Consider the following 16,697-nt stretch of genomic DNA (forward strand, 5'->3'; position numbering starts at 1 on the left):
TAGATTTGAGTAACCTTTCTTCACAACTTTGTTTGGACTCAACATCAAATATAAATCCAATCTCTTTTGTTTATTTTAAATTAAAATGTTAGGAATATATTATAGGCTGAATAGTGTCTGTCTCCTCTCTAATTTTTTTTTAACCACAAGAAATTCTTTATTCTAGATAGAAGGAGCACAAGTTTTAACTTGAAGGTGACCAGTAACCTCAGGGTTTAAGGCACAGCAATTAATGATATTTAGCTTAAAGTTAAAGCTAGGGCTGGAAAAATATAAATAAATATTGGGAGTAGAAAAATGTGGTCTGAGTACAAGCATTAAAAGATTATACAGACATACTCAGCTTAGAGAGTAAAGCATGCATTCTTGACAATAAAATTAACTGCTAGTGACATGACAACCAGAGGAAGTATACTAGGGCTTTAGGGAGTTATAGCAAGATAGAGAATAACTCCTCTCTAAATTTGTATGTTGAAGTCCTAACCCTCGGTAACCCAGAATACAACTGTATTTGGAGATAGGGCCCTTTGATTAGTAATAAAGGTAAAATGAGGTCATAGGAGTCGGCTCTAATTCAATGAAACTGCTGTGTTCTATAAGAGGAGGAGGTTAGGGATAACACATGAAGGGAAAACCATCTGAAGACACAGGGAGAATGATGGTCATCTACAAGCCAAGGAAGGGCCTTAGTGGAGTTCAACTTTACCATCCCCTTCTATCCTCAAGTACAAGGAGGGAGTAAGTTTTCATTATCTCCAGTTTGGAGTATTTTGGTATGGCAGCTAGTAACCTAAATACAGAATAGCTTCTAATTTCCTTTAAACATGACTAAGTTTAAGAGATTCCATCCCTCCCTAGAGGTAACTACTGATACCAAGTAAGTGTGCCTGTCCAGGCCCAATAATAAAAAACAAAATCTCTCTTATAAAATAATAAGTATATACAATTATATAATGTTCTCCTTCTTTTTTAAAACATAAATAGCTTACTATGTGTTTATTCTTTAATTTGCTTTACTTTTTATTCACCAATATTTGAGGTCAAACTTCATCTGATATATAACATTCCGTAACAATTAGTCATGATGGATATTTATGTTCCAATGCTTCATAGTGCAATACAGCTACAGTGAGCATCCTTGTGTCTCCCTTTCTTCTTGTGCATATATTTGTGAATGTCCTTCTGAAGTAAATATTTTGAAACAGAATTGGTGGGTCATTTGTTATGTAGTATATAATTTTCGTATAGCTATTTTCAAAATGAGTACAACAGTTGCTGTCACAAAAACAACAGAAAAGTTTACCAGTTCCCACAATTTAACAGGAATAAATATTGTTGTATGTTAGTGTTCACTAACCTCATGAGGAGATGATACCTTGTTTTAATATCCATTTTCTTAATTGGTCAAATAAAATTTGTAGCTAATGGAAATCCATTCAGAAATCGAAACATTTCCAAATTTTTATTGCTACTTAATTATATGAATAAGAATTAATTTTCACATGCTGTGATACACAGACATTAATATTTTTCTTCATTTTCTAGTTACTTACTAAAGTAACTATTGGCATTTCTCCTTTATATTGCATTGATGAGAAGGTTAGGACCACATTTCGTATTTTATAGTTTTTTTTTTTATTACTTATCAGTATAATTTGAGGAAAAGAGAAAAAGTATAAAATGAATGTGCTTCCTGATTAGTACCTATGGTTTAAAAATGGATTAAAAAAATAAAATTATGGCTTCTGCTCTGGTTTAAAAGTGTCCCCTCATGTTCATGTGTCAGATTTGTCATCCCCAATGCAGCAGCACCTAATAAAGGGGTGATTCATTTACTGAAAGCTCTGCCTTCCTGAGTGGATTATGTTGTTATTCTAATACTGGGTTAGTTATCAAGAGAGTGGCTTGTTACACAAGTGAGCTTAGCCCCCTCTTGGTCTCTGGTTCTCTTGTGCCCTCTTGCCCTGTCACCTTCTGCTATGGGATTACCACAACATGAAAGGCCATACCTGATACTGGATTTCCCTGCCTTATGAACTAAGGGAAATAGATTTATTTTCTTTATAAATTCTTGATCTGTGGTTTTCTGTTATATCAACACTAAAGAGTCCAAGCTTCATAAGTTTCATGTATTTTCAGCTTTATTTACTTATACTTTTCTGTATATTTTACTTTAAGAAAACCTTCTTGAACAGTTTTTTTTTCTTTTTTTTTTTTTTTCCCTGTGCAGCTGGAGCCAAAACCAAGATGTAGGAAAATTCCAAGACTGCATGGGATGGGGGTGGGGGTATGAGCAGTTTCACGCCTCTAACTGAAAATGGGCTCATTTTTTTTTTTTTTTCTCATGGGATCAGGCTTGAGAGAAACTTATATACTCTTCCCACAGGTGTTTTATAAAATCCCCATATGTCATTGTTCCCAAGAGATGGATTTGGTACTCATACTTTGTCATTCAGGAGAGCTCTGTGGAAATCTTCTGAACCTACTTCCATTTTCCCTACTGCTGATTTTTTTTTTTTTTCTAAAATTGACATCTGGTTCTATCATTTGGAAGATCATGTAATCTTTCTCCAAAATCAGGATACTTTTGAGTGAATTGTAGTGTTATCAATGAAGCCAGGATAGTGGAAAAAACAAGACCCTGTCCTGGCATTTGGAATGTAGAGTCACCTTGTCTCTCTTAGCCTACAATCCTTCCAGGTCTCGCCTGAGCCATCTAGGCCAAATCTAAACTTCCTAAGACATCCCATTAGATCTTGGAGATTTGATCCCTGGCTACCCATCCAACCTCATTCTTCTACATTCCTCTTCTGCCACTTCCCTATCTATATTCCTTATCTGACCACATATTACTTTCTTAGGATTTTTTTGTGGGGGGGTGGTGCTATTTCATATACTTCTGTGCATTCTTTATCTTACTTGGCCACCTGACAAATCCTTATTTATGCTTCAGCAATAAGACCTAATAGTACTTATTCCTTCTAGCCCTGCTTTTCTCTTCTATTTTTTAATGGACTTTGAAGCCATACTGACCACTCTACCCCTAGTATTGGGTTCATGGATTGGCCTATAATCCTCTTACCCCACTCTTTGAGCATGAAGCATTTCAAAAATATTATTGTTTTCTTTTGGGTATGATATATATAATATGGCACAAATTAAATCTAGGAAAAATACTGAAGGCCAAAAAAACCTATTGTCCTAATTAAAAAATTAATGCTGATTCAGGTAAGTTATAGGTGCCAGATTATTTACAATTTACAAAATAATTTTCAGTTTTCAGAAGTTTTGGGTTTTATAATTGTGGATAAGAGAATTATAAAATTCAGATGTGTTTTTCTTCTCTAAACATTGCCACCCCATCAGTACATTTGTTCCTTGATCCTTCAGAACAGAGATCAAATTTATTCACCTCTTTATGTGTAGTGTCTAGTATGTATCACATGGTCAAAAGATGTTGGTGGATCTACTGAACTCATATTTTTGGAGTTATTTAAAAAGGCACATAGCTGTGTAGATTTCTAGGTGTTTGGACTAACTGAAAGTTGGGTGATTTGGAGGGAAGGTACAGAACTCTTCTATCTTATACTGTGTAGGCATTTAGACCTGAGTTCACATGTCATCTGCAACCCTGTGTGACTTTGAGCAAGTTGTTTAGGTCTTCAGAACCTTGGTGTAAAATAAGGGTAGTTGTATTTTTTTCATACGAATGTTGTGATGTTTCAATAAGGAAAGGTATGTAAAATTTTGGGCATTGTATATTACTCAAGCATTGAAAATGAAACCAAGTGTTTAATTTTTTTTTTCCAACAAGCTACGTTCCACAAAGTGAAAGAAAAATAAAAAGATTGAGGATTTAGGAGAATTTATTATAAAGTCATCAAAAAATTTAAATGACATTTTTATGACTATGATTCATCATTTAACCATGATCTAAAGGGTGCTGTATCATGAATTTGAACTTAAGATGAAGTAGCCCCAGAAACATGTTAAGTCAGGTGTTGAAATGGTCAGATATGCACTTCAGAAATAGCAGTCTGGCCAAAGAGAAGACAGAAAAGGAGACAAGTCTGGAAGAGGAAAAACTGATTGACTCAGTGAAGAGTGCTCTGGTTCAAGGGAGAGTTACTAAATCAGGAAAAAGAGAAGATTCAGGAGAAATTTTGGAAATCAACATTCCAGTGAAGAAATGTGAAGGAAAAAGTTCTAGTGAAGAAGTGTGAAGAAAAAGAAGGGCAGGAATATGACTCACGGGGAGATAGGCAGGATGGTGAAGAAAGGAAGACCACGATTTTGGTTTTGGCTGAAGCACTTGTGATCATGCAAATAGAAATTTGCGTAGGCTCTTGGTCATGCAGACAAGACTGAAAGACTTCCTTAAATAGTGGGATCCGAATCCATGGAAGAGAAAAGTTCCTCAGTAGAATCATGAGTCCACCAATATTTAAAGAAAGAGAACTTTAAGGAACAAGAAGCCTGAATAAAAGACTGGAAAAGAGGATAGGGATAGGAGCATGGGAGGAATAGAGGAACTCTAGATAGTGCAGGGGGTTGGGAGGGGAAGGGAGAGGGTATGGGGTTATAAATGATGGTGGAATGTGACGATTATTATTATCCAAAGTATAAATATATATTTATGTATAAAGACACTAATTGGTGTGAATATACTTTGTATCCAACTAGAGATATGAAAAATTGTGCTCTATATGTGTAATAAGAATTGTAATGCATTCGGCTGTGATACATAAATTTTTAAAAACAGCAAAAAAAGATATGAAATAAAAATCAAGTCAGCAGTTTTTGTAGCAGCTAGAACAATAATATTTTAAGGAGTGGTCAACAGTGCAAAGTGTTAAAATAAGCTCATCTGAAATAAGGGTTGACAAATTACCATTAACATTAATAAGTACATCTTTAGCAAATTTGATGAGACTAATAGAGAAGAGGCTCTGCTAACCCCACGAATGTGGTTTAAGAAAAATGGCAGTCTGAGTACAAATAATTTCTTTAAGAAATTGTACTTACAAGAGGAGTAGAGAGGGGGCAAAAACTGGAGTAGCACACGGAGTTGAACATTTTTATTAGGTAGGATGTTTCAGCATGCTTAAAACCAGTGAAAAGGAATCAATAGAAAAGAAGTTGAGTGGAGTAATTAAAAGTGAAGTCCCACAGAAGTTGACAAGGGATGGAGTCTGAAGCAAGGGTGAAAGAATGGGATCACATTTTCCTTTGTAAGAAAGGGTGTCCATTTTGGGTGCTGATCAGTTTTGCCTCAGGGCAAGAAGTCAAGGAAATTTTTATTTATAACTATTAATATTTTTCTATCCAAAGAGGGAGTTAGAGAGTCAACTGACAATTATTTTGCTACATTTGGGGATAATTTGGTGTGTCAGTCAGCTTTTGTCACTGTGACCAAAATACCTGGGACAGACAATATGGAGGAGGAAAGGTTTATTTTTGGCTCATAGTTTTAGAAGTTTCAATCCTGTGTCCAGCAGCCCCTTTGCTTTGGGCCTGTGGCTACACAGAACATGGTGGGGAGGGTGGGTGGTGGAAAGTTGTTTATCTCATGGCAGCAAGGAAGGGTAGGGGCAAGATACAGTCCCCAAAGGCGTGCCCTCTGGGACCTACTGCCTCCAGCCATGCCTGCAGTGCATACAGTTCCCAGTAGTCCTTTCAGCTATCAGTGGATTAATCCACAGGTCAGAGTCTTCATGAACTAATTACTTCCCCAAAGCCCTACCTTTGGGCGATACTGCACTGAGAACAAAGACTTCCACATGTCAGCCTTTGGGGGACATTTCTGATCCCAAACCATAACATTTGCAGTATTTACAGGGTAAGAAAATTTTGAAACAAGATCTACAAAGAACAGGAGAAAACTGAATAGGAAAAAGTAAGATGCCCATTCAGCATAGTGTTGAAATTGGAAGCTAATAAGAGTGATATGAGGGCTGGGATTGTGGCTCAGTGGCAGAGTACTTGCCTGGCATGTGTGAGGCACTGGGTTCAATTCTCAGCACCACATAAAAATAAATAAATAAATAAATAAATAAATAAATAAATAAATAAAGGGAAAAGTATTGTGTCCATCTACAACTAAAAAAAAAAAATATTTTATTTTTAACAAAAGAGAGTGATATGCATCTGCCTGGTTTTAAAATCTCCTATTCAGTTGCTTTCAGGTAGGAAAAAAGAAACAGTTGTATTTATCCATGAGTGAGGTTTCTGATTTGTTTTTCAGGAGAATGTAATAAACCCCAAGTGAAAGTGACTGCAATGATGAAATGAGGCATCCCAGGTATGATGATGTACTCATTGATGGGGACTCACAGGCAAGCAGGAGGTGAAGTAGGAAGGAGAAAAGGCTCATGAACTGGCATTCCTGCTGAGAAAGAGAAACACATAGGAGCTTTGTGTGTGTGTGTGTGGGGGGGGGGACTGAAATACTTGAATTGGTAATTCTAATATAATATTGTTTGCCATAGTGACACGTGTTTCAGCATCATTATAAAGGGGAAGTGGTAAGGCAGAGAAGAGAATACTGGAGGCAAGGGGCCAACTGCTAGGAGGCCCAGGTGATGAATATGAATGGCTTGTTTGTGCCACATGAACTCCTAAGTTACACATGACAATGAGTAAATTTGATGACTGAGCTCTCTCTCTCTAGCTTAAATTTTCAATGTCTCCAGATAATTAAAAAGAATCCATTAAATGATATGCATCCTATTATATCTTGGTAAGATTAGGAGGTAATGAAATTTACACAGATTAAATTAGGCTGTGAGATAATGAGGTTTAAAATTACTCAAACTCTAGTTTGATTACATCCATTTGCATAAACATTTCTCTACCACTATGTATTTACTTATCTCCTTATCTGTCTCTTTGTCTGAATATACATCTCTACCTTAACTATAAACATTTTACCCTTTTATCGTGTCTTAATATAGCAAAATGAAGCGACAGAGTTCTGAAAAACTGACAAAAGATCATTCTTATTAGAAAACACAGTAAATGCTTCAAATGTGAATTCCTCTGAAACATTTAGAAAAGCAGAACTTTGTCAACGTCTATATAACCAGGCCATCCCATGTGTGTCATCTCACCCACTGTGACTCATGAACACTGTTAGGTCCAACTGCTGTCACCATGGGCCTGGTCATGATCATGGAGAAAAACACAGAACAGTTTTCATGTTCTTGATTCCAGTTACCACTGTCTCAATTAGTACACTTATGTGTGTGTCTTTCTGAATTGTTATTTTTTAAATTTTAAATTTCTAGTTATCTTTAATGTTTTAAGTTGCATAAAAGTCTTATTTCACATATAAAAATGATAACTTAGTTGATGATATTTTTCATGTGTTTTGTTTCACTGGTTGCTCCTCACTGTGGCCTGAGCACTGGTTGCTCCTCATTATGAAAAAACAAAGGCACTATCAATTCTGGATCAAAAATCCACTCAGAAGAATCATACTCAGAATTTTAGTTTTTAAATTATTTTAATCTACTTATTTCATGTTTTCCTTTTTATGGTTTTGCATATGTAATATATGATTTTTAAAATCACTAAGTTTTAAAGAGATCTTTCCATTAGTATAAAATGAAAAAATCCTATAGGATAAGAAAATTATCCAATAGGATAAATTTCGTTAACTCCTAATCTTACCAAGATATAATAGGATGCTTTAAATTATGTGTCATAATTTAATTGTCAACATTCTGTTTACTTTCTTGGTGCTACATAAAATAATGATGTTACATCAAATACTGTTATAATCAATGGCCTGTTAGATTCAATCAAATATGGTTACCAGTATGGTATTCAAATTTATTTTAAAATCTTTACATATTCTCATAATTGTGTAAATAATTTGTAATCTGTGATTATATATTACACATTTACATGAACTAAAAGAATCATATGGATTATCATACACTTAATTAGTAGCATCAGTGCAGTTCAATGCCTGGCACAGTTGCTTTTACATAGAAAATGCTTAAAAATATTTGTTGAATAAAATCATATGGTGAAGACTGCCTTTTAGATATATTAATAACTCCTACTGTAACATTAGAAATGAATTAGATACATAAATAAAATCAGGAAGATAATAAGCTTCTGATTATTTTGTTCATTATTCCTATGATTCCATAAGTACTTAAACAGAAGTAAGGGAATCATGAAGATTGAGAGAAATCAATAGCTTTTGTTTGATGAAGATAATTTTTTAGTATGAACAAAGTGACATTCACAAACTTCAAAGTTGACAGTGAGGTTCCCTATTCAACAATAAAATAATAATAAAATAATAGATTAGACAATAGGCTGTAAAACATTTCAAAATCCACCTGAAGGGGAAAAAGTTACCAATATTAGCTCCTTTTTACCCCCTACCCCCAGATGATCCACCCTTCTGGCTCCAAGACCAGCACAGCACAATTCAATTTCTCTCTTCTCTTCTCTCTCTCTCTCTCTCTCTCTCTCTCTCTCTCTCTCTCTCTCACACACACACACACACACACACACACACACGATTCTTAGTATCCATTTGGGGTTGGTTTTAGGACCCCCCAAAATTCCCAAATCCATAGCTGCTTAAATCCCTCAGGTGAATGTAAAACAGTATTTCTACATATGCAATTCATATCTTCCCAAATACTTTAAATAATCTCTGTATTACTTATAATGCATAATCCAAATTAAAAGTTGTATTGTTTAGGGAATAATAACAAGAAGAAAAGTCTGCACATGTTCATTATGGATGTATTTTTTCCCCCAAATATTTTCCATCCATACTTGGTTGAATCTACTAATATGGAACCCATGGACATACGGGGATTTCTGTGTGTGTGTGTGTGTGTGTGTGTGTGTGTGTGTGTGTTACATATATGTGTGTTATGTTTTATGTAACATATATTCATATATATTTTCCTGTTAATCTGAGTCATATTAGTGCCAGCCCTTACATTTAAATGGTATTTAGGATATATGTGATATTATGAAGCAAAATAAATCTACCTCATTAGACAATAACAAGAAGCCATCTCTTTAGTCAGGATTATGTTTCTAAACTTGATCAGTGTTGGTTATTCAAAAAATGGAAATTGGCATTGTACAAGTTAAAAATGAGATAATATGATTTATTGACCTTTAACAATAACACTAACAGGAGGTCCAGTTTCTTTGATATATTCATACTAATTATGCCTTGGGATTTTGAATAAGATGACTTTCAGCTCTTTTTCCACTGTCATGTTGTTTCCAGTGCCTCACAGTAATGAATTTTAATTATGATATGAACTGTTAGTTACTTACCTTGGCCAAAATATGGCAGGAACATATTACAAATGAGACTTTGGTGAACTTTTTCCTAATAACAAATTAACAAAAACAATTTAACTGTTTGTTTTAATATCTGTTTTCATTATAGGCTTTTGTATGAACACATAAAAAAGAATTACATTTGAAATTATGAATTTAAAGTTGTACATTTCAAACACACTAAAATCTTTTTCATAATTTATTGTTGGTACAAATAAATTCTGTTTGCCAAGAATATGAGTAAACAAATATTCATATGGATTTAAATGAATATATATGCACATACTCAAGTAAGAATAATAAATAATGTTGTGTGTCATATTTGGATGATAGTAAAGACAAAGGGTTAGGATTTGAGTAATAATGGCAAATTGAGAGATTTTTATGGACACCTTCTAGTATGTCATTAATTGTAGACAACGGCATAATAATAGTTGAGAGAACTATCCTTGCAAAAATTTGTTCCAGTGCCCTTTAGCAGCAAGAAATGCCCTGAAGATCTCCTCTTTCTTTTTCTTCTCTTTCTGTAACTTAGGCTGGCCTCTAAGAATCTCTGAGTTCTAATCCTCACTTCATTACTAACCAGTTTTGTGATTTGGGGGGAAGTTTTAAATTTTTCCTTGCCTTGGTTTTCTTACTGACAAAATGATGATTCCCAATTCTAACTGGAATGACTAACAGCAATTCAAATAATGATATGGTTAATTTTTCCATGATATCTTCTTCTTAAGCAAACTTACATGCCTTCTTTTACTGTTGTAAATGCATATGTATGCATCCATCCATCCATAAATACATACATACAGATGGCCCTGAGTTATGACTCTCCTGTGGTGCAAATACGGTAGAAACCATACTTTGAATTTGGATTCTGATCTTTTCCCATGCTAGCAATACGTGCTGCAATACTCTCTTGTGATGCCCAGCTGTAAGCTGAAGTACATGATCTGAGCACATTTAAGATAGGTACAGTAAGCTGTAATGTTCAGTGGGTTAGGTACTAAATATATATTAGACTTAAATTTTCTATTTATGATGGGTTCATCAGGACATAATCCCATTATAAGTCAAGGAGCATCTAGATTAAACAGATATTCCCACTTTCCTAGAACTTCAGTAAACTGAGTCGATTTATTGTGCACTTACAAGTTTAGCTATGGACTCACAGTTGTAACTGAACACACTCTGGAGAAATAAATGGACATCCATTTTGTTTTCATTTGCTTTTTCATGAGTATGTTTCTCATTACATTCTAGCTTTTAACTGGGTCAAGTGCACTATTTCCTGCCATTATCATGGACTAAATATTTTGTAGACTTATCTATATGATATTTTATTAGACACTGGAGACACAAAGGTACAGGTATACCTAATTTAGTTTCACAGGGTAATTGAAAATTATTAAATAGAACTTATTCATTTACAAATAGTATTTTATTTTATTCCTTCAACAAATATTTATTGAACTTCTAGGATGTACCATAGATCACTGCAGATTAAAGAATAAGCAAACCCTTGCCCTCAAAAAAACTTACATTCTAGTTACTTAAAAGTGCATATCATTAGTAGAATAAATTTAGATCAGGAAGAATCTAAACTTTCAAAAATAGATATAATTTTAATTAGCATTAGAAATTCCATTAAAATTTATGGTACTGTTTTTCTTCTTCCAAAATTTTGTAAAAAAAAAAAAAAACCTTATAAACGAATGTAGATGTACTCCCAAAAATGATCAACTTTTTTTTCATAAAAGCAAAATTACATTGAAGATTAAGATATAAAGAAAATGTGATTTAAATGAAATGGACAACTATATAAAATCGCCAGCATAGCAATTAGATTTCAGAGATGCCTAACTCGGCAAAAGAAGAAATATAGATCTTAGTTTATTACAAGAATAAAATGCAAAAAGAAAAATCCCTTCAATATTGCCAGATATCCCAGAATTAAGGGAAAATGGTTGTTTGCTATAACTTGCTGGGCCTTCGTCCATTTGTTTTTGGAGTAAATTGAGACCAAGAGCAATGAACATTAATAATCATGTGACAATGAGACAAGAAATGGTAAAAATTGGCCATTTTTCCAGTGGAGTGATGATGTCAAGGAAGGAAAAACGATATTTTCATGCATCCCTTTTCACATGAGTATATTGAGCTTCAATTTTTTTCTTTCCTGACCTACAAGTCTCAAGGGAAATTTTCCACTGATAAATGTTTCTAAACTGTAATTCTTAAGACAGTCAGGAAGATGTGCAAAACCTAGAGTTACTGTGATCCAAAAATGATAACTCAACTAAATAGTTTTTTGTTTTGTGTCTGTTGAGTAAACCTACTGAGTCCCACCATTCATTTTAAGCCCTAATTATGGTCTCAGAGAAAAATCATGGTGTAATTTTAAAAACTGTACTTAGTTATCTCTTTTTTTTAAATAATGAAGTGCTTCAGTAAATTTCATTGATATGTACCTTCTCATTATCCCCACCTGTAAGAAAACGAAGAATACATGTATGAACTTATAAGAATTTATCTAAATTTTTGCTTCAGGATCTTTAGTCCCAAATTAAAATAGTATAAAAATGCAAAATTGAAACACTGATGAATTAAGTGCTTATTCAAATATTTATATTAAGTGTAGGTCTATGCAACTATTATGTGTGAATGTGAACTTCAGTGGGTTTAATTAGCTGTGATTTTATGAGGCCTGTCTTTCAAGCAACATGGTTTTATTGAATCTGATAGACACTTCTGCAGTTAAAACTGACCTGAAATGAACTTAAATCCAGTTAAAAAATGATCATGTATATTCAGTTAGTTTATCTGAAAAATAAAAATTGAGAAAAACATATTGTTTTGTATTTTTCTAGACATTCTAATATTTATCATATTGTGCAATGAAATGAATTTAGTGGGTAACATCTATTTGGGGGAGAGGGAGAATCAGTGGTTAAAAAAATTCCCCCAAACCTAATTTTCCAAAAATTGCACATGATGAATGTTCTGGTATGCTAGTAATGTGGATCCATGTAATGGTTTTTATCTCAATTATTCTAAAACAGTAGATTAATTAATATTGAAAGCTATAATCTAACTGGTCACAAATTTTACTAAAATATGAGACTGATCAACTTGGTTGGAAGGGGTCCTAAATGTCAATAACACTACTGCTGCTTCTCTTGCCAATGTTATGGTAAAGATGGTGATGCTTGCTCTTTTGGGCATTTTAGAAAAAGTAGGAAAATAGCTCATAAATATATATGATTCTTAACTCCTTTAATAATAGTGGAAATAATAACTTTAACTGGAATTACCTAACTCTCCTTCCTTCTGTTTCTAATTACTTTCAAAGTAAATAACCACTGCACCATTAAATTCCATTGATGTCCTCCTACCAGCAAAGATTTCTCATTAAACAATGAGCAGAAGGATCAACTATGGAAGTATTTTTATTTAGGGACTTATAATAAAGGGCACACGTGCACTAGTTAAAAGAAAATCTACAGAATACTTTGTAGCTGTGTAGCTAATGAATGTTATTAGATTTAATATTTAGTAAATATCTTTGTATCTACTTCATAGATATCTATTCATATTGGAAGTCTATTTGCAAATTAGTTTACTTCCAACTGTTGCATAAATTTGCAAATGGAAAAGGCAGACCAATCTTGTTTACCTTTGTTTCATATATCACCTAGCAAAATATCTCTAGTAACAGCCACTTAATATATATGTTCACATACTAAATTCAATAACCTACTTATGTTTTTCCTTTAAGGTGAGAAAAAATATTCACACAATTTAGACTAATTTTTCTACATTTTTTGTTCCCAAGGTATAGTACAAAAGAAATTAGGACTACACACCTTCTTATACTGCTTAGGAAAAAACTCAGAAATTCATATAGTGTATTTTACCTTAAACTTACATAGTTGTATAGAGTAGAAAGATTTAGAAGGCAGTACTGTATTTGGTTTTCAACCTTCATGCATTTACGTTACCAGCCAAGAAGTCCCAGGAAACCACTATTTGGTGTGTGATTACAAAGGGGTAGGAGAGGGTAATAATCAGTAGTTTTATTTAAATCATCAAATATAAATGACCAAAACATGGGGCCTTAAACTTACCCTGTACCCTATTCTCAGAGTCTTAACTTAATCCTATGTATCACTAAAAGACATTTCAGAAGATATGACCCAATATCACCACAGTGGACTCTAAGGTTATACTATTTCTTTACCTCCTGCTTAAAGATCATACACAGGACACAAGTATACATGATGCATGATGTTCATTCATTCCCTTACAGTGTTAATTGAATTTCATTCACTTACAAGAATTTAATAGAAAATAGAATTTAGCAAATAGAAAAGACTCAGCTATGTTTATATATTCCTCAAATATCTAAGTTTCCAACAGGTTGATAGCAGCAATTGTGTATCATTGTGTTCCAGGGTCTAAGCAGCAGTATCTCACGAACTGCCACGCAAAGACAGAAGCCCCTCTTTGCTCCTGTTGCCATAAGGAGAGAATACGAAAACCCCTGCAGATGTGCCACTTAAAACATGGTATGTAAATCCAAACCAAATCACTTCCCACCTTTCCCCTTCCTTTGCCTGGGACTGCTTTGAGGTGGGTGGTGTGGGAAGCACTCATGTGCAGTCCTTTTCACACTGGGTTCTCTACTGTCCTGCTCTGCCCAGAGCTTGTCCATCCAGCTCTCACCTGTTGCCCTGGCTACACTTAACCCATGAAACCCCACACCGGAGACCAAAAATGTTCTGAGAAAGCAAAGGGAAAAAATGAGATCCTGCGGAAGGAAAGGCAACCTTCTAGTCAAATGCTGAAAAATTCAGCACAGGTGTTTTGTTTCCTAAAGCAACAAGTGAGGGTCATTTGCCCATGTCCCCCTCCCCCACTATTGCGCGGGTAATCAAAACCTTTTCCCCCAGGAGTAACTAAAGGTGGCTCTGATTCGCCTCCTTCCCTCAAGCCTTGAGGGAAGAAAAAAAAAAAAAAAAAAGAAAAAAATCTGGCGCCTGAAACTTCTTTCCATCTCCAGATTTCTGATGGTGGATGTTCTCCATCCCACCACCCCATTTTATTCCAAGTTTCCCGAAGGTATAGGAATGATGCTATAGGTCGAGGTGTTGGGGACAGGTGTGAAAGTATGTGTGGAAAAGACTTATAGCCTTTTCCCTTTTCATTAGAAAAATCATACATGCTGAGGGTTTTGAAAGCTCTCAAGTACTCCACAGGTTGCTGTTGCAAGTTAACCCGATGGGGACTCTTTCTGTTCCTGAAGGTCAAGGCAGCACCTTGTGCAGGAGATTCTTTGCGTTCAAGCATAGATTCTCGCGCCTGGCTCCTTCGCGGACCCGGTGACCCGCGACACGCAGGACAAGCTAGGGCAACCAGAGTCCCGCAGGCGAATCGCCCCCGCAAGCAGTCGCGCCGCAAGCGGTCCCGGCGTCTCCACCCGTGTAGCCTCTTTCACTCCAGGAGATAGACCAGAGGCGTGGGAGAGCGCAGAGAGACCGGGTGCAGGCGCCAGGAGCAAAAGAAGCCGGCAGGCAGGAAGCAGAGCAGAAGCCCGGCTGGTAGACAGGTGGAAACCCAACCCAAACACCCCACGCTCGAAGTCGCCAGCGGCTGAGTCAAAGGAAGAATAGAGGTAGGAAGGCGCGGCGCCCTAAAGATGCCCCGGGCACGGCTCACGAGTATCAGCACCCGGGAGCTTAGAGCGAGCGCGCGGGGTCCCAGCAGAGCGCGAACACCAGAGAGCCCCGTTTACCTGTGCTGCCTCCGCTCTGGCTGCCCCTGTCCGGGGGAAAGATGCCCGAGCACTTCTCCCACTCCACCTGGCCTGCGAAGCACAGCTCGGTGACGATGTGCAGAGCCTTCTGGCACAGGCTGCTTACTCCGTCCTCTTTGTGGAAACTCATCGTTTGATTTTTCTTTGGGTTTCTCTCTTACTCAGTTAGCCGCCCTTTCCCCTTTCCGTAACCTCTAGGCTGACCCTTCTTGCGCCCTAAGCCATAGCCAGCCCGCGGGTTCTTTGGCTGGTGAACGAGCAGCCAAGATCCCAATAACTCTTAGGAGCCTGGAGTTGGCCCCATGGCTCAAGCGGAGGGCGCTGAAGGCGAATAGGCACTGGCGGGCAGGAGGCGGCGGCGGCGAGGTTTGCTCCAACTCTCCCGCCACGAGAGCGAGCCGTGACTAGCTGGAGCAAGAGACCCGGCATGGAGTGCCGAGAGGAGGGGGGAGACGAGAAAAAGCCAAAGCCCTTGACTCGCAAGAACGCCCCCTTCCTCTTTCCAGTGCGTGAGTGTTTCTGGCGGGTGCCTGGCGGCGGCGCGTCCAATCGCAGCTCCGCGCGGGCCTGGGATGACAGGCGGCGGAGCACGCAGCCCTCGATCCAGTCGGCTGGCGGAGGCACTGGCGCGGAAGGACTGCGGAGGCTAGGGGTGCTGGCGGTCGCGGGGAGGGGGCCGAGAAGCCCTCTGTTTTCCTTATACTTCTTTGAATCTCAGTCCCTCCCCACGCCAGGCTCACCCCCTCTTTGTCTCTCCAACTTTTCTGTGCTCTGCAAGGTTCTGCTGTTGTGGAAAAGTCATTTTGGAAAACGTCAAATTAAAAAAAATAATAAACCGCACTGCTACAAAGAGAAGAAAGACACCCCTTCAAAGTATTTTTAGAAAGGATTCCTAACAATGATAGTTTAAGGACAGAGAATGTTTTTTTTTTTTTTTTCCCTTGGAGGACTTTAATACTAGTAGTAAAATTCACCATAATGCAATTTTCATGTTGACACAGTCCAGTTTTTCCTTCTGTATGGATACTATGAATAGTCAGATTTGAAGTAATTGCTTTTGGTTTTAGCCATTTTAGGTAGATAAAACGAAATATGTTGTGTTCATTTATACCAATATTCAATTGGGACTCTATTGATTAATCCATAATTGGCAGTTAGGAATGAACAACTTGATGTCCTTTATCTCTTTTATTAACGACTTAAATACTGAAAAGACAAGACTTGAGTGACAAAGGGGAGCCAGCAGGTTAAGTTCTAATCTGTCATAAACCCTTCTTAATATTAAATTGTTTCCAGCTCTTTTTCTCAGCCTGAAGAATGAGGATCTTAAACTAGCATATCCAGCTCACCTTTACCTATAATTCTTTCATTTAAGTGATGTGAATCACTAGTGGACCTAAAATCACAAAATAAAATTAGCAAATATGTGCCACAAAGTTATAATGCATGTACATCTTTTAAAAATTATTTTCGTGCAGAGTTTGATCCCATATCATCCCGAGGCTTGATTTAACTATCATGGGCTGAGGGGGTTCTTTATTTTCAAAGTGAAATAGTCCGA

The 16,697-nt window shown here is 36.5% G+C and overlaps 1 protein-coding gene across 1 annotated transcript in view; it reads right to left on the minus strand.

Annotated features, from left to right (window-relative positions):
* The window catches only part of SYT10 (synaptotagmin 10), a 53,182-nt gene extending 37,817 nt beyond the window's left edge, over positions 1-15,365 (minus strand). The window contains exon 1 of the mRNA XM_081309373.1: positions 15,116-15,365. Coding sequence (XP_081165499.1) covers positions 15,116-15,266 — 151 coding nt within the window. The 5' untranslated portion in view covers positions 15,267-15,365. The remainder of the gene's footprint in view (positions 1-15,115) is intronic.
* Between the last annotated feature and the right edge of the window lie 1,332 nt (positions 15,366-16,697).

Source organism: Spermophilus citellus (assembly GCF_964194105.1).
Source record: "Spermophilus citellus genome assembly, chromosome: 10".
Classification (NCBI taxonomy): Eukaryota; Metazoa; Chordata; class Mammalia; order Rodentia; family Sciuridae; genus Spermophilus; species Spermophilus citellus.